The sequence below is a fragment of the Triturus cristatus genome, chromosome 3_2, assembly GCF_964204655.1.
Source record: "Triturus cristatus chromosome 3_2, aTriCri1.1, whole genome shotgun sequence".
NCBI classification, from domain to species: Eukaryota; Metazoa; Chordata; class Amphibia; order Caudata; family Salamandridae; genus Triturus; species Triturus cristatus.
Window position 1 is genome coordinate 925242700 of NC_140584.1, and position 26546 is coordinate 925269245.

Sequence of the window (26546 nt, forward strand, 5' to 3'; positions counted from 1 at the left end):
CTTCCACTCACTAAGCAAAGTATCTCACACTGGATCTTCGCAGCCATTACTTTTTGTTACCAGCAAGCGGGGCAACCCCTGCTCTCCACAGTTCGAGCCCATTCCACGAGGGCAATCTCTACTTCCATGGCACTTTTTTGAGGGGTGCCCATTGTGGACATTTGCAGAGCGGCAACATGGAAGACGCCGCATACATTTATCAGGCATTACTGCCTGGATACAGAACTCATGAAAGACGCTGCAGTGGGTCAAGCGGTGCTCCGTCATCTATTTCATTAGAGGTGAGCCCTTCCTTTCATCCCACCATCCTTTTCTCTATACGCACATTTCTCTATTGTGTTTTATGTCTCTGCTATGTCATGGCCTTTTGGTACTTTCTAATTTTCACATTGGAATATTATCTGTGAATTTATATTTATTGTACCTTTCGAAATGTGCTTCTCATTGCTTACTATTCTGATTCAGGTATGTGAATCTATGAAAGATACCCTAATACTGGATAAGAAACTCGTTACTTACCTGTAACTGCGGTTATCCAGTATTGGTATCTATCATAGATTCACATGCAACCCACCCACCTCCCCTGGAAGGACTCCCTTGGCTCTCTCAGTGTACAACTATTTAGCACTGTGCTTACGAAACTCTGAGGGACTAGAGCTCCTTCCAGGAAGGTTCTAGAGGGTGGTGATAGCTGATTGGCTACTCTCCAAAGTTTGGTCCTTTTTTACAAAAAGGATGTGGATATGTTACTAAGGTGAGGCCTTTGGCCTATTGCTCTATATGTCTACTGAGACATTACTTTATTTATGTACCGGGGACTCCCATCCCGACGACGGGCAGTGAGTTCTGGTTAAGGATTGTGATTATTCCTTGAGGTGGGTAGTCACCCACTCCAAATAATAAAGATTTCTTACAATCACCAAATATATTTATAGAAGTCTTAGCAGGTCAAAGCTCTGAGGAGAGCTGGACAAGGATTAGACCTTACCAATTAGCAGTTTAGGTTGGTGTTACTCAATAAACGTTTTGTGTAATTTAAACGTATGAGAAAGTTGAATTTCCCCTAAAGAGTAAAGTTGTTACCAAAGGTCTACAACTAACGTGCGTTGTCATCAGACAAGCTCAGAAGTTGCTCTGTTTCAGCTTCTGAGCTTGAGCTGTTTTTGGAGCTATTGCAGTATCCCAGTTTACTTAGTACTGGTGCAGCGATCAATGCTTTGGCAGTATAGATGGGGATTTTAAGGCGGATTTTGCAGGTATTCAGTAGGCGGTCTTCAGGACTCCCGGTGCATGGTAGAGTTAAAAAATATTCCGAGGTTTCTAGCTGATGGTGTCAGGTAAAAATTGTATGGGGTATGTAGGAGATGTATGTGAGGCTTCAATAGGGAAATAGATCATTTCCATCTTAGAGTTTAGCATAAGGGAGCATAAAGCCATCTAATGCGAGATGGCTGTGAGGCAGTCAGAGACTTGATCTTGCTGGACGTGGCTGAAAGGAGGTGATGATTTGCGTACAGAAGAGAAACCAGAAGAAGAAATAATACCGTCAAGAGATGTAGCATGGAGAGAGAAAAGCAGCGGACCAAGGGCTGAATCCTGTAAGACACCAACTAGTCGCATAGTTTATGGTGAGAACAGTTAGCGCAATTAGACAGATATTTCAATCTGAGAGATAGGAAAACAGTTGAGTATTTTGTTAGCTATGCTAAGGACGAGAAGGCTAGACATCAGAGATGTTTGTTCAACCTCTCAGCTATAGCTCAGAGGTCAAGAAGTATAAAGATAAACAATAAATTGTAATAATGGGCAGAGGGTAATGAAATAAGCAACATGAGAGAGATTGGTAGAGTTAGTAGAGTGTAATGCTTGGAAATCTGATTGTACGGAGCCACTTAGAGTTTGGAAAGTGAGAGGAAGATTGGAAGCTGGACAATACTTGGATGGATCTCATTAGTCAGCAGTGTTTTTTTAATAGAGGTAGTAGCTGGCCTGACATAACTCATAGAGGGTTGTAGTCCGACGCAAGAGAGTAGTTGAAGAGATGGTAAGCAAAACAGAGCCTAATATGAGCGAGTCAAATAAGAATTTGACGATCTAAGGATGAAGGTGTCAGAAAGTGCAATAGAGAGATTTGTGGATTTCAGCATGGGGATCCATTCAGCAGTAGATGTGAGCTGTAGTGTAGATAGTTGAGCAGCATTAGTTGGGACTACAAGAGCGGGGACTTGGAGGAGTGGGGTGTGTTGAATAGTAATGTGGTAGGGGTATTCCTGGTGATAAACCTAATAGAGGATAAAGGTTAAATCTGAAGCAAATAGAGAAACAGGAGTAACAACTTGACTTATGTTATTCTATTGGGACGAACAGGCCATCACAATCAGTACCCTAGAAAAGCAACGCACAATGCTGGAAACATTTTAAAATCTTGAAAACCACTCAAGGCACAATAATGTACGTTTTCAAGGGAGTGGCAAACAAGTGGCCAATAAAGAGCAAGAAACGTATGTGCAATGCTCTTCACCCAGTTACTCCAGCTTCCCACAGACAGGGCAGCACAGTTGGATTGTACGCATTGGGTATACTCGATGCTCCAACAAAGGAAGAATCTACCACCAGATGTACTGGTACATGTTCACTGCTTTCAGGAAAAAGAAAATCTCCTCCTCGAGGCTCTCAAACAGTATCCAAAGCTCTTCAGGGTCGACACAATTACATTTTTCCAAGATGTTTCATCATACCTATAGGCGAAACGCAGAGAATTTAAGGACATCACTCTAAACTCAAAAAGAGAGAAGATTCCCTACAGATGGGGATATTCCTTCCTCCTGCACTTCACTATCAATGGAAAACCCCAATCCGTTAAAGAGGTGCTGGAGGCAAAGGCAGCACTAAGTCTGCCAACTATGATACCAGCATCACTAGAGCCTGAGCATTCTGGCCCAGAAGAAATGAGAGGCGAATGTTGAGCCCATGAATCGAATGCAGCACGCAGGGAAATAACAACTCTGCCACCAACAGGAGAGTGAACGTTGCCCTTGTTCTGCAGAAGAGGACTGATGAAGTTTGTATACCCTGGTCAGATAAGTTATGTAGTTCCGCTTTCATAAATGATCCAAAAGGCAAAGACAACGTGAGACTTATCTGTTGACGAGTTCAAATTGTGGAAGTGGGTAATTCATCTAACTGCACAGATCTAGCCCCCTCTTCTGTTTTTGAGATAAACGATCTACAACGGTTGTGTGGCTAATCTCAAATAAATGGAAAAACACAGATTTTAAAATGTTTGGAGGGTAACATGGGCAGTTTTAGTCAGAATGGCATATTGAAAGATCAATTGCAAAGGAAGGTTGGGCAAGATCATATTGTGACATATAACAGGGGCTAGTTAAGGCGTCTTTGGTTACAGCAGGAGTACCAGGTGTGCAAAGTTCTACGGGGGAGGGGAGGTTGATGGTTTCAATGTCTATAGTCTCTCTGAATAGACAAGGCCTCAACTCTCCAGTCAGTTGTGAGGCGGTAATCCAAAGGGTAAGACACAAAAAGTGGATATCGCCTTTCTACAAGAGAACAACCTTCTTTTTTAAAGACGTTCCACTTCTCAGATCATACGCTTTCCATCTCAGTTTCACACACCTAATAAAACTAAGGCATGGGGGGGTCCATTTTACATGTGAAGGGGTCTGAATTTACCTGTCAGGATACGCTCCACGGGATCCAGCGGCAGTAGAAAAAGGTCCACCTCCTGATATCACCAACACCCCGCCGAAACAAACAGGGTGTTCGAGGGATCAGGCGAGGGAAAGGGTAGGGAAGGGAATAGCAGGGGAATTAGAACCTGTAACAAAAAGGAACAAGTGTATAAGACTTTGCATAAGAATCTACTCTCATTTATTCTCGCTATGATTCGTCTGCTATACCTGGGAATGAGGAATGCTGTCAACCTCCCCACAGAATGCCTTCGACGGCCTTTGATGCCATTCTGTTCTGCAATCAAATATCACAAACATTAATGGCGTTTTCCCCCCCCCTCCCTTTTTCATACACTCTGCACCAGCGATTATTCCACCACACGTACCCCAGACAGTATCTCCTCTGCATCCAATGGGGGAAGTGCGTATTCAAAGTACAAACTCCTTTAGTCAAAATGAATCGGTAAGCAGCCAAATTGCCTGTCAACTGTACCGTATCTCCCCCCCACCCCCTTATTTGGGTCCAACAGCAGAACGCGGTTCCTTCACCGCTGCACTCCTTTAAGGGTTCCCTGAGGGTTTTTCTTACACTGAGCTCACTGAGCCACAAGGGATGTCCGCGATTGGGTTTTTCCGCCTTCTCTTACAAACAAAACCGGAGTGGTTTATCCAAAGTCTTGCAATACGCACACACGGTAGCGTGCAGTTCTAATCACCGCGACGCTCCGCTGTGCTTCGAAACAAAAATTGGAGAGAGGGAGCGAAGAGTCTCTGCGCCTCATCGTTATCCCTTAGAAATAACCGGCAGCCGCCCTTCGTATTCCGCTACGGGGCAAATAAAGTAACAAAGTCCAGCAACTGCGAGAGCGACAACGGCTATCTTCCGCGGTACTCGCGATTCCGCCGCGTCTCTACTCCGGCCCCCTGAAGTCTTCACCGGGTCTCCGTGTGGCCCGGATAGAAGCCTTTCCGAAACAGCTATTACGTCCAAACAGTCCAGGGCGGAAGTGACTGTAGAATTACGCGCGCCGGCTCCCGCAATCAGTGCGCCTTTATCCACACTTCCGCATTTGCATCATGGGAAATGTAGTCTTCCCCTCTGGAAACCGCGAGGTAGGCGCCGTTGTGCCTGATACCGGACATTACCTATTGAATCTAAATTTGTGGACAAAGAGGGAAGGTTGCTGGGAATTAGGGACTAGGAGTAATTTACCTATAAAGCTAGTTTCATTTTACACTCCAAATTACAAAGAGCAATTTTACTTGGACCTCTGTCCCAATTAGCAATTGGGGGTCTTGTGATGGAGGCTGATTTTAACTATCGATAGTTCCCAGATAAAACACTCTACCCTGATGACCCCACCCTGTTTTCCCTGGACTGAGTACAGCTGTAGTAGTAGTACCAATACCAAGCGGGAGAGAAGAAATTGATATTGTTTGACTTCAAATCAAATTGGGAGAAATTGGACTTGATGTTATTAACGAAGACAGAATACTGATATATAATGAAGAGGTATTGAGCTGTTTGAGTAAAGAAGCAGCAAGACATGCATGTGATGGATATGACAAGCTTGAAGAATTGGACGATGAACTTGGTGTGAATTTGTACATAAAGAGATTGCACTGAAACTATAGAATGGAGATGAGTGACAGGGAAATACAAGAAATGGAAACTGTCAGTCTGAGAATAAACAAGAGAATTTATCAACCCATAAATAATTGGTAGAATTTGAAATGACAGAGAAAAAATGTGTAAGGAAAGGGGGAACAAATGAAAAAAAGAGAAAGAAAAGAGAATTAGTGTGAGTGATTCTGAGTGAGAATTGGTTGCAGTAATTCCTTTAACAGAGATACATGGAGATGCATATGTTCATGTGCCGCAGACAAGATTTAATCTCCTGACATTTACAAAGAATTTTCAAAAACTTAGAGAAGAACCAGACAAAGGATACTCAAAAGTGGAAAGAATTGTGAAGATCTCAAACATTCTATGGATTGATTTTAATACGCTATTTGAGATTATTATTCTCAAAGATGTGTGGTTAGAATGCAAGGCAGTTGTGAACGGTCAGATGAAGAACCGCAATCGGTTTCTCCTCAGAATGGTCCATCTCCTATTGTGATGAATAAATATAAATTAGTGATTGAGCATTTAAAGAATAAAGTGCCACAAAAAGAAATTAATTGGTCGAAAATTAGGAGGGCAACACAGGAGTCTGAAGAATCAGTGCATGCATACCATGAGAGATTGATGCAGAAATACAGACAGTATAGCAACATTGATGAACCTGCAAAATATGCCACAGTGTGTGATGTGCTGCCAAGAAAAATCTCTTGATTGTTTTGGTGCGCAGAAGAGGAAGATTAAGGAGAAATATGGTGGTACAGATGAGGTTCTTCCACAAAGGTAGCTAGAAAGTTTTTGGATCTTCATTTTGATTATGGTATGTTGCAGGTGGAAATTCAGGTATACAGAGTGTTGGTGTGCTGAGAAGTGATTTTCAATTTGTGCAAAATAGAGCAAAGGTGTTCCTCAAGGCAAATGTAGATGTTTTGTCAGCAATTCAAGTGTGGCTAATGCTAATATTAATGTGCAGAAAATTATTATGCCTTGTCATTGTTGCTGGAATCTTGCTCATTAGAGCAAAAGTGTAGACTTAAATCCAGAAAATGAGTTGCAAATGATTCCACAAATGCCACAGAACATGAATCAAATGGCAAAAATGGAATGCTTCAGTCTTCAGCCCCAGCCCAACTGGTCTCTGTACAGGACTTACAGCATCAATGAGAGTTCAATAGAAACTTGCCTTCAGTCCCAATGATGAATTATAATATGAAGAATTTTAAACAAAGTCCTGGTTTTCAGCAGAATTCTTCAGTGATGAGTAATTTTCCTGAACTTTCATCCAGCTTTGAAGGATCTACTGGACCCAGTCACACGCAGGCACAATAAATGGCATTAGTGAGGAGGAGGATTGCATTCTTGGTGCAGACCTAGAGGTAGACCAGAGTGGCCCATAAGTAGATGGTGAAGTGATTGGCCACCCAGTATCATTTTTATTCCATGACTGTTTTACCCACTCCACAATTAGATCAATGAAGGTTACCAACCTACCCCTTTCGGGAAAAGAAGTCCAAGTTGTTGGTATTTGTAACAAACAGATCTCTAAAAAGGTGTCAGCAAATGTTCCTGTAAAAACTGGAACCAATAGAAAACACCCATCAATTCATCATTTGTGACACAAGTTTGGTTAACTTGTTAGTTTGTGAACATCTGTGTAAGTTGAATTGTATAATATATTGTGCTACAGATTTTGTAGCAATTCAAAAACAGGGCAAAGATTTAGACTTTCAGCTAAAATCACAAGAGTCTTGAGCCTCTTGATTTAAGACACACAGTGAAAGAGGAGGTTTGGGATTTATGGGGTAAGACATTAGATTAATACAAAATGCAGCGCAAGTGCAGATCAAAGTGAATTCTAATGTAGTGTGTCCTAGCACGTCCTAGTGCAAGCTTACTTGTGAATTAGACAAAGGAATGGCACCTGTCATTGAGAAAATGATTGAGCAATTCGTTCTAACTGTGCTGGGATATCCTTGCAACTATCTGATTATGGGTATTAAAAAAACAAGTGGAAAATGAAGAATATTATAAGAGCTGCTCAAAATGTACAATATTGTAGCCCAATGCTGTCATTTTGTCCCAAATCCCTGCTGACGTAAAGTGGTTCACTGTAAAGATTTGTGCCAAATATTTTTCTCCATTGCTCTTCATGAGAATAGTCAACATCTGTTTGCTTTTATATTTTTTAATAGAGTAATGGGCCGGTGTCCAGTCTTAAAATGTATAATGATAGTCATTTATCTACCTTAAAATTCTGAATAAAGATTTGGAGAGTCTGCACCTCCGCATAAATTACTGCCAGTGCAGTATATTGATGACCTGATGGTGGCACCCAAAACAAGAAAGGATTGCAAACTTGATACAATTGCATTGCTTAATTATTTTGTAGAACACTGCCATAACGTGTACCTGACCAAATTGCAATATTGTTAGAAAGAAGTATTTAACTTTGGTCACAAAATTGAGAAAGGAGTGAGAAAGGTCTACAGAATGCATTTCTGTGATTGTGAAAATAAACTTACCAACGACTCAGAAAGAAGTGAGGATGTTTTGGGGAATGGTTGGCTACTGTCTGCAGTGCATTCCCACCTTTTCCCTGATTTACTCACATTGAAGTGAGTGATTGAGTACACTGGGACGATGAATGCATATATGTGTTCCTAGAGCTCAGGCATAATCTCTGTCCTGCACCCGCTCTAGGAATGCAAAAAAAGATTTTTATTTATTCTGCCATGAGAGAGAAAGGTGCTCGCTTTCAGTTCTTACTTAGCAACACGGAAGATCAAACCGGCCAGTGGCTTATTTCTCAGCCACATTGGACACTGTAGCAGTACGCTTCTGGGCTGAATTAGTAGCATTTCTTACCGTTCAGCAGAGTGAAGGGATTGTGATGGGTTATACAGTTAGAGCCAGATGTACAAAGCCATTTAGTATTTCTTAATGGTCCAAATCGCTATTTCAGCCCATTAAGAAATGCTAAATGGCCTTTTAAGATTTACAAAGGCCCGTTCGCTATTTGCGATTTCAACCCGGTAGAAATAACATATTGCAACAGCGAATTAGGAATCGCAAAAAGGGATATGTGATTCCTAAAGCACATGTACATGCATTTTCTAAATGCACATTGGGCATTTAGGAAATGCTATTTCCGTCGACTTGAAGTTGATGGTAACCATGTGCAAAATGTAAAAATGCATTTTTTATGTGACATAAAGTGCACATATGCCCTAATGGCATATGCGCACTTACATGTGCCCCACACACTTTGGGGTGCCTCTAAGGAGGGCCTTAAGGCCAGAGGCACCCATGTGTTTAGATTTCCTAAATTGCGATTTCCTACTAGGAAATCACAATTTAAGAAATGGAAACCATTTCCTATTTTACCCATAGGTAGGAATGCAATGGCATTTCCTATATGCGATTCCCTAATAGCGATTCCCACTTTGTAGGAATCGCTATTAGGAAAATTCAAAATTAGTACATATTAATATGCATTTTCTAAATAGCGATTTCTACATAGTCGGTATTTAGGAAATGCAAAATACCATCTTTGTACATCTGGCCCATTTTGTGTTAGTCCAGCATTCATTTTAGCTTTATTCCATCATGATTTCAGAGCTGTATCAGTTTTTATGTGTCTTTTTATAGCCTTATTCATTTGCCATCAAATATAGAACTGTTTGTTACGCCGTTCAGTAAGTCTTGTCTGACAGTAATAGCAAAGCTTTTTGATTCACTGCTGAGTATTATTGATAAGTTGTCTTTTTTAACAAAGTTTTTGCTTAATTCATTAACTTTTTAATGTATTGTTCACATTGTTCTATCAGTATTGGTTTTAAGTAACCAAGCAATAAAATTTGTGTTTGACAAAGTCATTTATTTGAGATTTTGCTGACTGGTACTTGAACTCGGCATCAACAAGAAGTCGCTTAACAAAATAAGGACAGACCATCCTTGTGGCTGTAACTATCTCAGTCAGACCTTGTAATATCCTGAATTCCGCCATACTCTTGCAAATGCCCGATGGAGATGAGTTCGCTGATGAAGCCAATGATTGTGACTATGACTATATCAATGTAACAGCTTTGTTCACCAAACCAAGACCAGACATTCAAGATGTACCACTCAAATTGGCTTATTTCAATGTATTTGTAGATGCATCTTTTCCGGGAGACCATTGAGGAATTTTGAAGGCAGCATATGTGGTTTACGCAATTGCATACAACGTTGAAACATCTTAATTCTGTAATGTTACTTCTGCACAAGTAGCAGAACTGAAAGCCATCACAAGAGCATGCTGCGTGGCCAGTAAATTGAATGTTACAATCTTCACTAACTGCCAATATGGTTTTTGCGTGATAGATGGTTTTGACCAGCTATGTCACCAAGGGGTTTCTTGACATCCTCTGGCAACCCAATTAAGAATAGGCCCTGAATTCTAGACTTGCAGTTTGCAATTCAGTTGGTGAAGTAGGTTGCTGTTGTAAAACATACAGCACATAAGAATAGAGATGATATGGTTACACTGGGATACTGATAGGTTGATGGATTTGTAAAATAATGTGCTGTTATGCCCAGTGCATTTGAATCAAATAAAGAATCACATAAAGAATGTATCTCAGAAAAAGAGTGTACATTTTTTCCTGGCTTCAATAATAGAAGAGTTAAACTAATAATGTGCAAGGCGATGAAAAGGAAACGTGGGTTTCAACAGGATGAGAATGATATCTGGAGGCCACCAGATGATAAGGAAATAGTTTCCTAGGCAATAGGCATATGTTTGTAGCATATAGTGCTGTAGATTCATATGCTCTGCATCCTGCAGCAATCTCGCATTGCGCTTAGATGTTTGCAAGTTGTTTTTCTTTGAAGACGTCTTTTGACTCACAAGGTATATAGTGACTCCCCCTTTAGCTGGCAATTGACATCAGCACTGAATGCATGTTAGATGGTTTTTTCACATAGCGGGTGAGAGTAGCATAGAGTTGTGGAAAGACTGAGTGTGGTCCAAATGGGTATTTCCTAAAGGGAGCCTAATTATTAAAGGTAAGAGATCTGGGATTAGAGCCACATGCTTCCGTGGAGGTGGGTGAGCGAATGTGAATCTCCAGCACTATACACTACAGTCGGATGCAGTGTGAGACTTGAAGGGTAGTAGAAATCTTTTGGACGGCTTGGCGCAGGGGGAGACAGAAAATACTTGAAAGGCTTCTACTGCCTTAAGCATCAGGAAATGTTGCTAACCCAAGTCAAAGTTAATTTGTTAGTGTATTTGGGCAATAGATACTTCATGTTGGGAAGTATGGAGAGGGGGGTGTTGGGCGGTGGTTGAGTTCAGTTACTCTTTGTCAACAGCATGGATACTGTCAGTTAACTAGATCAAGTCAATAGGCATATCAAGTAGAGGTCAGTAGACATAAAAACAACACTTAACCTCAAGGTGATCTCATTGAATGCCAACGGCTTAAACAACTAAATAAAAGGGGGTGTCTCTTGGAGTACTCTCCTTTGAAATTTATCACTCTATATGTTTCTCCAACCATGATGGAGAGCACTCGGGCTTCAACTGAAATTAATATTTAAGGCCCCTACGGGTAAGTTGTCCCTTTGGGAGAGGGGGCTCACTTGGGGTGGGGGGGATTTCACCTCGGACATGGAGCCCGAATGGGATGCTACCGTTCTCTGTTAGACCAGACAGAGAACCTCACTCCCTGAGTGGGCCTCCACTTTGGGATTGAGAAATGTCTGGCAAATGCAAGACCCCGATTAACACAACTAGTCTACTCTGCACACATCTCACACTCATGATTGGACTATTTTTTACATCACTGGTGGTATTAGCAGGGATGTATAATGTAACAGTGCCCCTTAGATGCTTGTCAGAACTGTTCCCCCTGGAAATACTGTTGATGAGCTGCCAGTGGTGGGGAGTGGGCAGTGGCACCTGAACTCTTGGCAAATGTTGGATGGTTGTTTTACGGACCAGATTAGGGAGGAAATAAAGGAATACTTTGAGGTAAATAAACCCTCAGTTACATCAAATTTCACCCTGTGGGAGGCCTTAAAAGCTACGGTATGAGGAAATCTCTCATGTACAGTGGGTCAATGAAGAGAGGAGGAAAGAGAGCGAATGGATCTGGAGTCCTCAATAACTAAACTAGAAAGGCACTATCTTTTGAGTCGAGATACAGAGGTTCTTAGACAACTGAAGGTGGCAAAACTGTCCCTCAGGGAAAAACAACTGAACACAGCCAAAATAATCATGGGTGGTATCCCAGCATGGATTATGAACTAGGGGGCAAGATGGGCAAACTGCCCTATTGGTTGGCAAACTGAGAGCTGGAGCTCCATGTCATTGCAAATATACAAGACCAAGTGAGGGGACCAGTGACCTCTGCAGCAGAGATTGCCGAGACCTTGGTAAGTTTTTATAAACAGCTATTCCGAAATTTTCCCACACCTCAGGCTGTTACAGATACCGAATAATGCAGTACATTCTATTCCGTGCCCTACAGAAAAGTGCTAGAGAAACACTGAATATACCCATTCCTGGGATTTTGGAAAAGATGAAATTCATGTCCTCAGGAAAAGCAGCTGGATCTACTGATTCTCCATGGATTTTTTTTTTTAGGTTTTTCCAGCAGCTTGGTGTAACCACTGCAAACCATGTTCCACAATGCCCTACCCACTGGAACTTGGCCCAATTATCTTTATGGGGCAACCATAGTGGTCATACACAAGACCGGGAAGGTAGCCATGAAATGTCACTCATAAAGGATGATATCTCTACCATCAAGGCCAAAGTTTTGGCCAAGGTGCTGGCTACCAGACTCGTAAGGATAACTCGTAAGGATAGTAAGGACTTTAATAGGGCTTGGTAAGAATGGGTTTGTACCCTCCCGGGGCACCAGACGCTGCATCAGATGAGTACATGTAGCCTAAGCGAACATTCATAAAATCTTCTGCCCGGCAGTACTGGTCTCCATCAACTTCATGAAGGCATTCATCTGCTTGATTTCTTGGTGCTTCCTCGAACCAAGAGTTATCTTCTATGTGCACATCTTATACTCCTCTCATTTGGTCAGAATATATATGGCGATGCTTTGAACATTTTAGTTAATTGGTACAAATCCATTGTTATGCCTCTGACAGGGTCCACAATTGTTGCTTCTGGGCTGCAGGTCACCAGAGGCCCATTTAAATACCTGGGCTTTATATCCCACTCCATCAGGAAAAGAGTTGTAGGTGGAATATAGCCCAGCGACCTTCCAATTTCCATAATGGGCAGAGGGGCACTGTTCAAAATTTAGCTTCTATCTTTTTCAAATCACTGCAGCCTAGCATGATCTCTTTGCTTTGGGGGGGGAGAAGGGGGGTGAGGCCACTTAGAGTGGCCTTCAGACTTGAACTTTAATGCCTAGAAGAAACAGGATTCCTGATACTTCAGTAAATCAAGAGATTCCCCCCCCCTCATGCCATAGCATCAGTATCAAGTTCATCTATCGACTGTTGATTTACGGGTCTAAAGTGAATTGCATGAAGCAGGAAGTTGACAAAAATTACCCATTGTGGGAGCGGGTACTGAATTTTCTCGGGGTGGAGGGATTTGGCTCTTGTGACAAAATAGGCATTTCTCATCTCAGGGATATTTGGGTGCCCACAAACATCAAGTCAATCGGAGCCCTTAGCAAAGAATCCAAGTTGCATAGGTAGGTCACAATTCTTTTGATTCTGCATATCAGGCATGGTTTGGAAAGTTATGAAAATTACCTAATTCTCCCACCACGCTATTTTAGCCTGATGGAATCTAAACTGGCTTTGGAAGAAAATTGAAAACAGGGGGATTTGTTGAATGAGTTTATACTAACAATGAATCTCTTAAATTGTTATGTATGCGCTTTTATGCCTGCTTCTGTTTCAGATGTGGGTGACTTAAAATCAACTACCTTGGCTTGCAGCCATGCCGTAGGCACCGTAGCTGCGACTCCACAGGCCGTTACAGCCTCCGCATGTCTGATGTTGCCGGTCCCTGGGGCTGGCAAAAGCAGCCATACCGGGAGTGACCACAGATGCTGTGACAGGCACCAGGCTGAGGTGGAGAGCCTGGACATGCCAAGCGCAAATGGCGACATCAGAGGCAGAATGTCAACCTTGTGATAGCAGTGCAAGAACTGCAGCACTCCATCCATCCCTTTCAGACTTGGCATGGGGAGGGCGAGCGAGGTGTGCGTCACAGGGGTAGTGCCCACCACCGCATTATTGGTCACTCCTAGAGACTGCAGGATGATGCCTTGGCAAGCGCCTCTCAAGAATGAGTCAAGCAGGGTGCCGGAGGTGGCGAGACTTCGCAGCTTGGTGGCACGTTTGACAAACTGCTTGCGGTGATCGATGCTACTGGAGAGCGGTTGGAGGTTAAGGTACACTCCATAGCGATGGAGCTGGGCCTCATCTGGGAGTACTCCAAGAAAATGTTAGAGCAAGTGTCCGCACTAGGGACCTCCGTCCAAACCCTGCTGCCCGAGATGTTTAGGATGGATTGCCTCCTCACTAACTTGGAGGCCCATGCTCGTCATTTGGAGGCGAAGCTTGATGATCAGGAGTGGAGGGCCCATTACAACAACATTAGAATTGTCGGTCTGCCAGAGAGAATGACGGGGGAGTCCTTGCTTGGTTTTCTGTAAGACTGGCTGCAGGAGGTCGTGGCCCTGGAGGGCCTGTCCAGATTCTACGTGCTGGAACGCATGCATAGAGTTCCTGCCAGGCTGCCCCCACCGCCCATTGGTTACTCGCTTGCTACATTTCCATAGCAGGGACTTCATTCTTCAACAGGTGCGCAACCGCAGCTACTTCACCTATGAGAACGCAAGAGTTTCTCTTTATCCAGACTTCACCATCCAAGTTCAGACTCCGAGGGCGGCTGAGCTATATTCACAGCGCTGCTGGTTCTTTCAGGCGCACTGCCACCCAAGACCTTTCCTCCTGCTCTAGTTGCCATCTCTTCCTGCAAAGACGCCATGGGGCCTCGTTGCTCGTGAGGCACTGGGCCCCACTGTACAGCACCAGTGCCACCCGTTCAGCTCACGTCCCATCCGCTGCTGGGCTGCACCACTCCAGGTCTGCAGGGAGAGACTCATCCATATATATCAGACTGTGAGACACCCCAGGTCCTAGCATGGCAGTCTCAGCTCTACCATCTTGTCCAGTCCTGGCGGTGTTTAGGGGTCAGTGTTGAATCCTCGTTTTCAGCCCTCTGCTTGGTGGGTTCCCGTTCACTTTTTAATTCGAGAGGCTGTCAATACGTTTTACATTGATGGAACTGATGATCAGCCCAGGGTTGTTGTGGTTTCCTCTATGGACCCGCCGGAAAGAGAAAGGCCCCGTCTTTCCTCTCTGCAATCTTGTCCACCTTGTCAACTTTTTCAAACACATATATCTCAAAAAACACTGAAAAGATTTACTCCAAAGCAACAAAAGCTCGCCTTCTGGGTAAAGTTCCTCTTCCATGCATGGTTGGTGTCAATCCGTAGGAGAGAGCACATTTTCCTACAGGAGCTAAATTGGGAAAACAAATCTGCTTTCACACCCCCTCCTTAGTGTGTTCCCCTGCACAAATCTGCATGACACTTGCCATGGCAAACCACAGCATGACCACATCAAATGACTGCCAATTCTGGTAAAAATCCGTTCAGGGGAGTCAAACCTTATAGGCAAATTAAAAAATGGCTTTCAATGGAAAGTGCGACCAAACCATACTACACGGTAGCAAGTGCCACTGTGCAATTGTTTGTTATGTATGTGTGTGTGTGTGTGTGAGAGAGATGGGAGCTGCACGTTGGACTGGTTCCCTGTGTGTGAGGGCAGCTTGCACTGCTGCTGTAGGGGTTTTATAAAGCTTGGCAACCTCCATTGATTATGCAGAGGCCCCCACTAATTAATTGTCATCCTTCTGTATAAAGCACTTTCTACTGGGTTCCCTGGTTTTACTGCTTATAAATTAGCCCCCGACCACACCGCCCTGTTTTCTCCACCGACTGCCCCCCAAAAGGTCACAGCTTTCCGCAGCAATTGCAGGTTTGGTGTTGCCTCTGGGGTGGTGTGCTCTCAGCAGCTGTGCACGCGCCTGCACATGCACAGAAGGCAGCGGCGGAGTCCCCACTTTAGAGCGTTTAATTCCAGCGCGAAGAGAGATTGGGCCCGGGCTCGAACCCAGCGGGGAGTTAAAGGCCTGAGCTGTAAAGTGCCATAATAACAGTGTACGATGCTTCGAGCTGCCGAGCCCACACGAGAGCTGAAAGGCATTTAAGAACACATTGTAATTAGGTTTAATACACAGTTTACAGTGGGGTGTTAAGGATTGGACCGGAGGGGGGCTGCTGCACTTCTGACAGTCGCCTCCTGAAACGTTTCACAGACTGAAGGAAAAGAAAGAAAAAACACGGCACCGCGGGATGTGACTCCTTCCGCTGAGATCTGAGGCAGTCCCATGCTCTGTCTGAGGAGGTATTCATTTCTGGTTTCTCATTCCAAAGCTGGAATTAAATGACTAAGGAAATAATGCTGTGTGAAGGTACTGAAACCTGCATGCTACAGCCTGCTGTTTCTTCATGTTCTTCTGTGTCCTTGTTCTCATCATGATACCCTTGCACCCACAGCCTTCCATTCTAGGCAGGGTCTTACACTGAGCCTCCCCATACCCATGATTGTGCTCTCCTTGCGCCAAGCGCCATTCGAACTCTGCGCGCATTGGCAGCACTGCCCGCGTGGACTGGCACCCCTGCATGCCTGGTGCTCTGCCACGTAAAGTGGCACGTGGCGTGGCTTGGGTGCCGGTGGTGGATGTAATGGATCGAGTCCTCCACGGGGCCCTGTTCTGTAGCCTTCAGGATTTGGAACCATGGCAGTAGAGCAGCGACACTCCCCAAATCACCCGGGTCCTCGTGATTGTGCAAAAGAGAAGGGCATTAAGTGTTTGGAAACGCAAGTAAGGCTTTAGGGGGGAAACAATGCTCGGATTGGCATCCCCTTAGAGAGTGGCAGTGGGTAAATTAAATGTGATGCGTGCTGAAATACTGTTTATGGATGTCTTTGAGCACATAGAGGAGCATGGGGATCACTTGGTACCTCTATGTTTTGCAGTTGGATGATACACGTGGCTAAACTACTAGCCCGTGCCATATTCATTCTTAGTTGGAAAACAAATGCAATGGCATTTCCTCGAGCAGGCTGGTGCAAGTGTCATTTTTGCATTGTTAGGTCAGTGCAAATGTCCAGCAAGAACTGACCAAACCAGCTTTGCTCTATGTGATCCTGTCCCTGGCGCTCTTTACCTACTGTAACGCTCAGCTCATCCTCATCCAAGCTGCCCACGTTAAATCCCTCCTTTTCAAACTTAAATCTTGACCCCTTCGATGTTGAAAACGACACCCCATCTTGAGTCTTCACTTTCTGGCCAAAGTATTGAAAAAGAGGGAATCATCCCAACCATATCTAGGAAAGGAACCTGGTGAGTGAGCATGTGCAGAATGGCTTCAGGACAGATTACAACACATAATCCAAAACTAATGGTATCCAGTAATATCCTCCCTAGTTTCTGTGGGTGCCGCATCTTCTGCTTCTACTTGATTTAACCACAGCAGTGATACTGAACCTGTGGTCCTCGGACCCATGGGTGGGTCCGTGACTCCTACTATTTTGGATCCACGACTGTCAAGAAAATTAAATAATATTAGTGCCAGCTTCATAGTTGTGCGACCAACGCCGCCACACTAGGGCCGAAGGTCAGAGCACTTCTCTTTAAAATATCTTCAACCCCTTAGGTTGAAGATATGTGCTGCAGAGTTCTTCCTGTGATTTGCAACTACCAGGCGATAATAAAAATGTCAAGTTATTGTGGTGATCAATATACTTGCTTGAGAGGTCTGAGTTTTGTCTAGTCTAGAGGAAGTTTAGATTAATCTCAAAATGAGGGTAAATGTACCTCCTGCAAAGCACAACGTTTAACGTGCAGATCACAGATTTTGTCATAGAGATCCTTTTGTTACTTGCATAAAATACAATCTCTAATATACCACAGTAACCAGCATTGAACAGCTGAATGCAAACATCAGGGCATTGGTTTGGAAATGTATTTTTCCCTCCCTCAATCTTTTATTATTCAGAGGTTGCTAAAAAGGGTGCCTATGTGTAGTAATAGTATTGTTTTATTAGAGAAAGCAACCTCGACAATTCAATCCCAAACAGTATGGATGATGTGCAACTCATTCACCCTGTAGCACTCATTTCCTATACATTGATTTACACACTTGTATAATTCATTGTCTTTGTAGAATATATGTGTGTGTGATGTAAGGCGCTCGGACACCCTATATTAGGAAGAGTAGCGCTATTAAAGAAAATCATTAACTAGATGAGAGGGGCTATGAAGAGATGATGGGCATTGTTGGAGAGTAGTAGTGTGGAAATTCATGGATAAGAAGGTGCTTGTGGGGGTGTCAACAAAGATTTCCCCACGCGGAGCTATCGGCTCTAAAGCCGGCCCTGGATTGAAAAAAGTATATACACATAACAAAACGAAATTGAACATTTTAAAATGCTCTGTAAATGTGAAGGAATTTGAAACTGAAGGCTAAAAATTAACTTGATATCCTTAGCTTGATTTGCGGGAACTGCACAAATATGTCGAACGGTTGTATGGATGGTTAGTGCCTCAATTAAATGCCAGAAACCGGTCCTAGGAAGCTTGTTTCCGGTCCAGGGAAGGCATGGCTTGGCAGTTCGGGCTGGACTGTTCCCATGAGGCACAGGGTCAGACTGATTTGCATATGGCCATGTCTGAACTGGGGTGGCAGAGTGGGCTAAAGAACGGTGATGGATCAAACCCAGATCTGTTGACTGGGTGTGAGTGTTTGATTGGTTCTGATGCTCCGTCCATCACCACCCCCTTTAGTACCTCAATGAAAGTACTAGCATGCTCTGACGAAAAGAGTTGATGGGTTCGAATAGCTGGCATAGAAGCACAGGCGGAAGTCACTGACCAGGAAACAGACGAACGTGAGGAATGCCTTTTATTGCTATACTATCTTCATGCCTTGTTATATCACTTGTCCTTGTGTGCATGCCCATATCTATCCAATCACACACTCTACACATGTTATTATGGCCATTTAATGGTTTCAAAGGTCTAAATAAAGTTGTTAAAATAAAAAAAGAGAGGGTACATTAAAGGCAAAAAATTCGAAGTGATACGGCGTTGCATAGCATGTAACTTTGTCTTTTAGAAATAAACCCAAATTCTGAAAAGCTTCAGCTTTCCTATTAAATTTATCATTTCAATTTTTGTTGTGAATTAATAAAATATTTAATAACTAGGGTATTTTTTTATGTGTACTTGTTTCTGTAGATTTGGGTATTTGTTTGAGGTTCACATCCTTGAAATTGTTTGTCCCTGGGTTTCCTGCGTGACTCAAACTGTAAACGTAAAAGTTACATCCACTCTATAGCTACGGCTGCTAGGCCCCACCTCTACAAACTCAAGAAGCTCCCACCAAGATTTGAGACTGGCAATTGACAGTATGGTTATCTTCCGTCTGAACTCACTGGCTTACAGAAACATAGCCTTTCCCCGCCTAGAGTTATTTCAACATTTTAAAGCCAGACAAACAGTAAAAATTCGACTGGAGCCCTGGACTTAAATGGTGTTATGCCACCATGTTCAATGCTTAGTTGACTATGCCTTTTGTTTCACACCTTCTCTGTTCAGCGCTCTGAAACCCGTGTGGGTGGGGTTCACTTTTTATAAAACATTAAATAAACACAATACAATAAATGACTACTTGGAAATCAGAAAACTCGCACAGTTTCCTGAATTCTGATATTTTGACTCTTTATATACATTATCAGTGTTTCAAATATCTCTGAAAGAGGCCGGATTTAGCTTGTTAATACAGCACAGAAAAGTAAAGAAAACAAGCATTTGCAATGCAATAGGTCTCGCTTTTACAAGAGTTTGAGCTATTGGCATTGTAAATGACAATGCCTCTTATTTACGTGTTGTTTTCAAAACAGATAAATAAAATGCATTGTCATTTACAGTGCCAATTTCTTAAAGTCTCGCAAATGCGAGACCTATTACATTGCAAATGAGTGCTATAATATTTTTTAAAAAGCTTTAGGAGAGAGCATGTTCTGCCTGTAACAGCAGGCAGGACACAGCTATTTGAGAAAATAGTGCTCGGAGGCTGTAATTATAGCCTACCGAGTAACGACACACTTAACAGGGGGTGTCACCATGGGAGGTAACAACATGAGACAAGGAGGGACTACTAAGCCTTCTGACCAATGAACAGCCACAGTTTATAGTGAACAATGACACAAGCCAATGAAAAATATGGGCGGAGCTTCAAGGCCTCCCTCAAAACAGCATGCCTCACAGAGCAGCGCATGCGCTTCCCAGGCTCGACTTAAAAAAGAATGAAAAATTTCTTTAAAGAGGCTCCAGTATGGAGGAAACACATTGCTCTTTACCCAGTCGCTTACGTTTTTATGCCTTTATCTCCAGTGATTATATCTATTAATCTACCTCATTGTGCATCTATGCATTCTTTAAAACCGAAACCGAAAAAAACATTCCCGTATATTTTGGGAAAGGCTCTTTGTGCTCCCAAAATTGTCCTGCCCGACCAACTCCACTAATCTCATCTCTCTCTTTACATTCAGAACCTCACAACTTGGCTATACTTCAACTGATGTGCACATGCATGTGTGTGTGCGTCGGCTTTGAGGGGTCAATTTGTTTCAATATATTATACTCATTGACTGGCATGAATACTGTTGGATGTGCAGAAAAACTTGAAGAATGTATCCATGTAAAAGAATAGTTTGCCTCTTTTATTTATTGCTGAGGAAATAACCAGGTAGGTATGTACCAAGTTGTCAATGACCAGAGTTCTCCTCACTGCCTCTACACGGTATCTCTCTTAGCAGAGGGCTTCTAGTCATTAAACATGCATATTGCTTGTTTGTCTTTGCTTCTACAGATGAAAGACTTCCCGAGGGAGAAATGTGAAGGACCTAGAAGCGAGATGTTGAGAAGGTGTCTTTGTGCTGGCTATTTTAGCAACGTGGCCAAAAGGTAAGAGGGTAAAAACTCATCTTCCAAGATTAGTCACTAGCTTTCATAACCTCCCCAGTGATCAGTGATGACAATACAGGTACCTGACATGACCATTGCTGTGCTAGGGTTATCAAAAATAATTTCGAAGATGCCTACATTATGCAAGGGTGGGAACTAAAAGTGCCACAATAAGTCACAAACATCCTATCCTGGCTCCCACTCCAGGAACTCTTCCCCGCAAACTAGCATTCTCCTTTGGTAACTATGGTCTTTCCCCCTGACTCGAATGCATGACTGTCCGGTGGGATCAGAATGAAACAATGCCTCTCTCTTCCCTTGCTGCTGCATGCATGACCCACTGTGATCAGCAGCCCCACTTGCGTGCTTCATTGTGCACAGTAGCCCCACTGCCTACAGCTGCATACCTGGCTGCTGGTGCCTATGTGTCCCCTGGGCTCCTAAGCTTTGTGAATGTTTAGTGCCGTCATGCTGCTTGGGATCTGTCATCTCTGAAGCTCCCCAACTCTGCTGGAATGAGACGAGACAAAACCTAGCGGACAGTCATGCATTCGAGTCAGGGGGAAAGACCATAGTTACCAAAGGAGAATGCTAGTTTGCGGGGAAGAGTTCCTGGAGTGGGAGCCAGGATAGGATGTTTGTGACTTATTGTGGCACTTTTAGTTCCCACCCTTGCATAATGTAGGCATCTTCGAAATTATTTTTGATAACCCTAGCACAGCAATGGTCATGTCAGGTACCTGTATTGTCATCACTGATCTAATGTCTCTCAATGGAATAATAGTGAACCTGCAGTTCCATGAGCATACATGACAAATTGTGTCCATTCTCAATATTATGTTTCCCATCCCTGCCATAATGATGGCCATCTCTGATACAGCGGCTGTTATCCCTGGTATAATTCTGACCACAAATGGAATTAATTGCACTCTGGCATAATGTTTGCAGACTTTGCATGATGGTGACCATCACTAGATAGTAGTGGTTCTGGCATAAAGTGGTCATACTTAGCATATTTTGGCATTATTGGCATAATAGTGGCTATCACAGGTGTGTTTATTCTTGGTAGAATTATAATGGTAGCCATCATTGGCTACTGATGGACATCTCTGACATAAGGTGAGAATCCCTAACATCTGGTTGCTTTAGGTGGGCACACATGATAGTGACAAATACTTTTGCCATGTCTGTTCTATGTTTACCACTATTGCTGCCTTAAAGTGTTGTTGGTGCATGCTTGTGTGGTTGAGAAGGGTGTTGATTGGTTTGACCCCTATGTAGACCTCCGGCTGTTGTTGAGCATCAACTGAAAAAGTGTTTGGTCATGTTGAATATACTTGAACACTCTGACAGATAGATGTGTTAGAGAAAATTTGAACAGAGGCATTGAGATCAGGTCTTATTCTAACAAGGACGGACATCAAGGAGACGGTGTCATTTATTAAAATATTTTGTTTTGTTACCCAACACGCTAGACACTTTGTATGTTAACTAACTTTACACCTCTTTTTTATTTAATTTTTTGTTCTCTATTTTTGGTTAGCAAGATTTTCTTTCTCAGTACCCTTTCATACTGGGCCGACCTAACTATAGTGGAAGAGAGTGGTTGTTAGGTTATGCTTTTCTCCTTCCTCCTCTCCTTTCAAAAGTATGCATGAGTGTGTGCCTTTTGTTTCATTGCCAAGACACCCCTTCTTGTATTTGTTCCTTTTACAAATCTAAATAAATTGTGTGAATGATGGCTGCAGAGAATAAGCTTTGCTTATTTGTAGGTGTAGTGTGTTAGGACAGAGACATAGTACTATTGTGGTGCAGTGGGCGCAACTAAAAGGTTGTGGAAATATGGATTTTTCTGGTCAGTTATGTCCCCTATCTTGGACCCCAACGGTTTCATGTATAAATCACAAGTACATGTATGTTCCCTCCAGTTCCAGTTATGAAGACGCAAACACATGTGCGTCCACCGCCAACATGTCCTCTTTCAGATCCGCCATGAATGGGCTGGATACTCCATTCCTAAGTATGAAAGGCCACCGCCTTTATATAGGTTCACTTATGCCATTTTACAGTCCAGGCAAGTAGGCCCTGATTCTGCCATCAAGCTTTTCCTGCCTTCTGCCTCTGAAAGCTCCAGTTTGAGCTCGCATCTGTATCCATGAACTTTGTCCTCATTCTCTGCGCAGCTAACGGTGCCTGACATCAGCCTGTTGCCTGCCAAAAACTGTATTTCACCTTCAAGATTATCTGCTTTGCTCCGCTCCCTATCCAATGCATTCCTGTCTAGTAGTTTAAAGTAAACATTCTTTCAGCTACCGAGCAAAAGGCCCGGCTTCTCTGTCTTTATGCAAGTAATTCATAGCCCTGTTACTATGGAAGATTCCTGCCCTCGCATCTAGTGTAGACACTTAGACGCTTGTACACGCATTAACAGTCAGTATAGTCAGTATAGAATAAGATTCTACTCTAAGAGACCTCTCTTTTGGATAACATAGTTCTTTAAACATAGGATGTTAGATATGATTTGGGATTAGGTTGACTTGACCCTCCAGACTTCTGTCGCCACATGTAGAGCTAAATGTCAAGTCCCCTTCACCCCCTAGTTACACGTCAATCACACGTCATGCTGCTGCGCGCGCATTTCTGCCAAGTATTTCTGCTGACATTGCGAAATTCTTTCATGGAACCACCCTATTATGACATCATACCTGATGACGTTCTTTAGTTACGCCCAGTTACACCCACTTTTGCTACGCATGTATGTTTTATCTTTACTATCAATTGTTACGCCTCCCGCATTTGTTTCACTGTAATGCCTATTGTATAAAAATGATTACCTATCAATAAAGTACGGTCTTCACTTCCTGAACCTTCGTGGTGATGGAATCTGGAGCTCATCAATTTAAATTGATTATGGAATAAAGCCCGTTCCGAACCTCTAATACCACGGATTCTGCCTCTTATTTTACTGAGCTATTGTTATAGATTTTCCGCATCAAATTAAGTCCCGGTAATTAAATTATTTACCACATGAATGGCGCCCGAATAGGGACACTTTCTCATCTCACGCGCCGGCGGTGCGTTGCAGGCCCGGTCTCCTGTCACAGCTGGACGGACAACAACGCGTACCCACAGGATTTCCTGTATCTCCCTCCTGCCGAGCGGGGGTAACTGAGGCTGCGATCAACACCCAGACGAGGCGGTGAGAAGTGCGAAGTATCCCGACCAGAGCCTAGCTGAGAGAGCAAGATCCGAGGTATACAGAGGCCCACCAGTTTCCGAAGTTTCCGAAGTTCCGAGTCGAGTCCAGTCCGGTTCAAGTTCAGTTCAGTTCCGAGGCCTTCCGTTCCGAGCTACCCGGTGAGTACCATTATCGGGGAGGCGTTCTGACGTGCACATAGGTTGTGCCGGTCAAGACGGGTTTGGGTACACAAATCCGGTCTGCACTGTTTCAGCAGTGTATCTGTACTGTTTAGCAGTATATCGAGTATGTCTAGTATATAATTCAGAATTATCTAGTTAGTATCGAGTATTATGCTTAGTGAACGGCCATCATTGTTGTTCATTAAATGTTAAATGTTAAATGTTTTAATTACGTTCTGTATATTGTGGTGTGAATGACTGTTTATTATTGTGTTTTATGGTATTAAACGTGTTCAAAATTAGGTATCAGATCAGTTCTCAAAATGCCGCTCTTTTCGAAATTAAGACAAATCAAAACCAGAAAAGGGGTACTCGAAGAAGCTGTTCCCATTCCTCCTAGGGACACTCCAGGGTACTTCATGTATCATAAACATGGCCTAGACGCCATATTATTTCTTGATCTATGGGTAGACTACACTAAGGAATTACCAGAAAGTCAGAGGTGGCCCGCAGCTGGGACCTGGGATGCAGAGTGCATCGTGAAAGTAGAGGAAGAATTATGGAAAAAGAAAGCTAGACAATCACAGAAAGACGCCATTGAATTATGGCGTAAAGAATCATATAGACGTACAGAAAAAGCACGTAGACAGGAAGAGAAGAGTAAGGAGAATTCAAATAAAGTTCGAGAAAGTGTATTAATTGAAGAAGGTACTCGAGTAAAGTCAGAACAAACAGACAGACAAAGAAATGCCCTTGTGAATGGTATGTATCCTCTTCTGGCCGAAGGACTACCTAAGGCTACTCCGGAAATACCAAGAGACTTGCCACCCCCATTGTTTCCGATAAAAGTGCATCCCAAAGGACATCCCAGAACCGCAGAAGATGTTTTTCTTTCCTCTTATTTAGACGACGCAGCTCCCGAGTATACTAGTGCTGCGCCACATAGACCGCCTGCAGAGGGGGTTCAACGCCAAGACCCTCTTCCGTCTGTACCTCCGCAACAGCAAACTTCGACACAAGTTCAGGCAAGCACATCTGCTTCGACATCTGTATCCACACCTATAGTTGCTATGTCACGTTCGACGAATCCTTTCACATCCAGCACCCCAGGTGGTGCTACCGGAGGTACATCAAGCATTTTTTCTACGCCACCCAGAACAAATAAACTTTCCTTTCAAGAATTAGCTCACCAACGTACGCCCAAACTAGTAACTCCCAACACGCTCAAGGAACTTCTAATAGATTGTAGATATGACCCGGTGCCCGGAAAAGGGGACGAAATGGTGCTAGCATTATTACGTATCCGACGAGCTGCAATATATTTAGGGAAGCTACCAGGAATGACTACACACTTAGAAAATATATATCACTTTGTCCAGTCAGGACGAGATTCCGAAAGTATTGACAGAGCCATGGAGTACCAAAAAGTGGAAATACAGGGGGAACTGTTACATTTCCTCATAAATTGTGTGATCAGAAATCAAGACCGACCAGGGGTAAATCCGAAAGAAATGCAAATTCTTACCACATGGAGTCGGAATATATCAGAGGGGAGACATGATAAGCGATCATGTATAGTAGCTATGAGCCGAAAGATCCGCAAAGAAATAGAACGAATACACGAGGAAAGATTAGCAGTAGACGAACCAGAACAAACCGAGGACGAGGAAGAATTAGAACTGCCCACAGGACAGTTAGAAACTATGGCCTATGTAGGTAGAGGAAGACCTTGCAATAATACTAGATGTTTTACTGATCCGATATGTCCGATACGTCCAGATAATAACAGAAAATTCCAAACTCCTATAATAAATATAAGGTCCCCCGAACATTCATTCCAAGCCGCTGACAAATTACTCCGAGAACGAAGGGGTTATCATATACTCGATTCTATGGACGAACAAGAATTAGCCAGGTCAGCCGTTCACTGGGTTGATAGTCCTGGAAAATATGGTGATGATACACTAGCACACACGTTTTTGAACCTCGCCCCAGATGAACAGCGTTTAGCTGGTATCTATATGATTCAACAACTCCTTATATTATACAAAGGCCAACACTCCGATCCTGGTCCCTTACCTGATATATTGACTGAATTACTCACGAATAAATGGAGAGGTTCCGGTACTAAGTTAATTAGAGAAATACTAGAATCCAGAAGGCAGTACATTCTTTTTGTATGTCCTGAACATGTCTCACTGCCCATCAAGGAAAGAACGACGTATTACATGGATAGACAGAATCCCTTACGCGAAGTGCACCCGATAAAGGGTGATGACAATGAGTTTAAACGTGTGTTTGTATACACACCCATATCTAAAATAGAACTATTGGAAATGAAGAAGGTGGTACCCAGTCATGACAAAGACCCAGCGGGTTTCCACCGTGAAATTAAAGATATGTTACTCATGGGAGAATATACCTACCCCGACATTATGACAATATTGAAGGTATTAATGCCTGCGGGCATTTACGAAAAACTCAAGGAAAAGGATTGGGAGGTGGGAGACCAGAAGATAGATTGGACAGCATTAGAAAACGAAGAAAAAGCTCGAGGTCCAGGTTCAGGGCTCGGGGACAAGATCAAAGCACTACCAGGTTTACTAGTACAGGTACTGCCACGTCTATTAACTACGAAAAAGGAAGACTGGGGTGCAATCTCAGCCTGTAAACAAAAATCAGATGAAGACACTAGTGATTTTTATTCCAGATTTGAGAAATGTTTTGGTATAAATAGTGGAAT

At 43.2% G+C, this 26546-nt stretch overlaps 1 protein-coding gene across 1 annotated transcript in view; it reads left to right on the plus strand.

Moving 5' to 3' along the window:
* Positions 1 to 26546, plus strand: part of DHX40 (DEAH-box helicase 40) — a 332526-nt gene that overhangs the window by 261165 nt on the left and 44815 nt on the right. The window contains exon 15 of the mRNA XM_085649399.1: positions 20349 to 20443. Within this exon, the coding sequence (XP_085505525.1) occupies positions 20349 to 20443 (95 nt within the window). The remainder of the gene's footprint in view (positions 1 to 20348; positions 20444 to 26546) is intronic.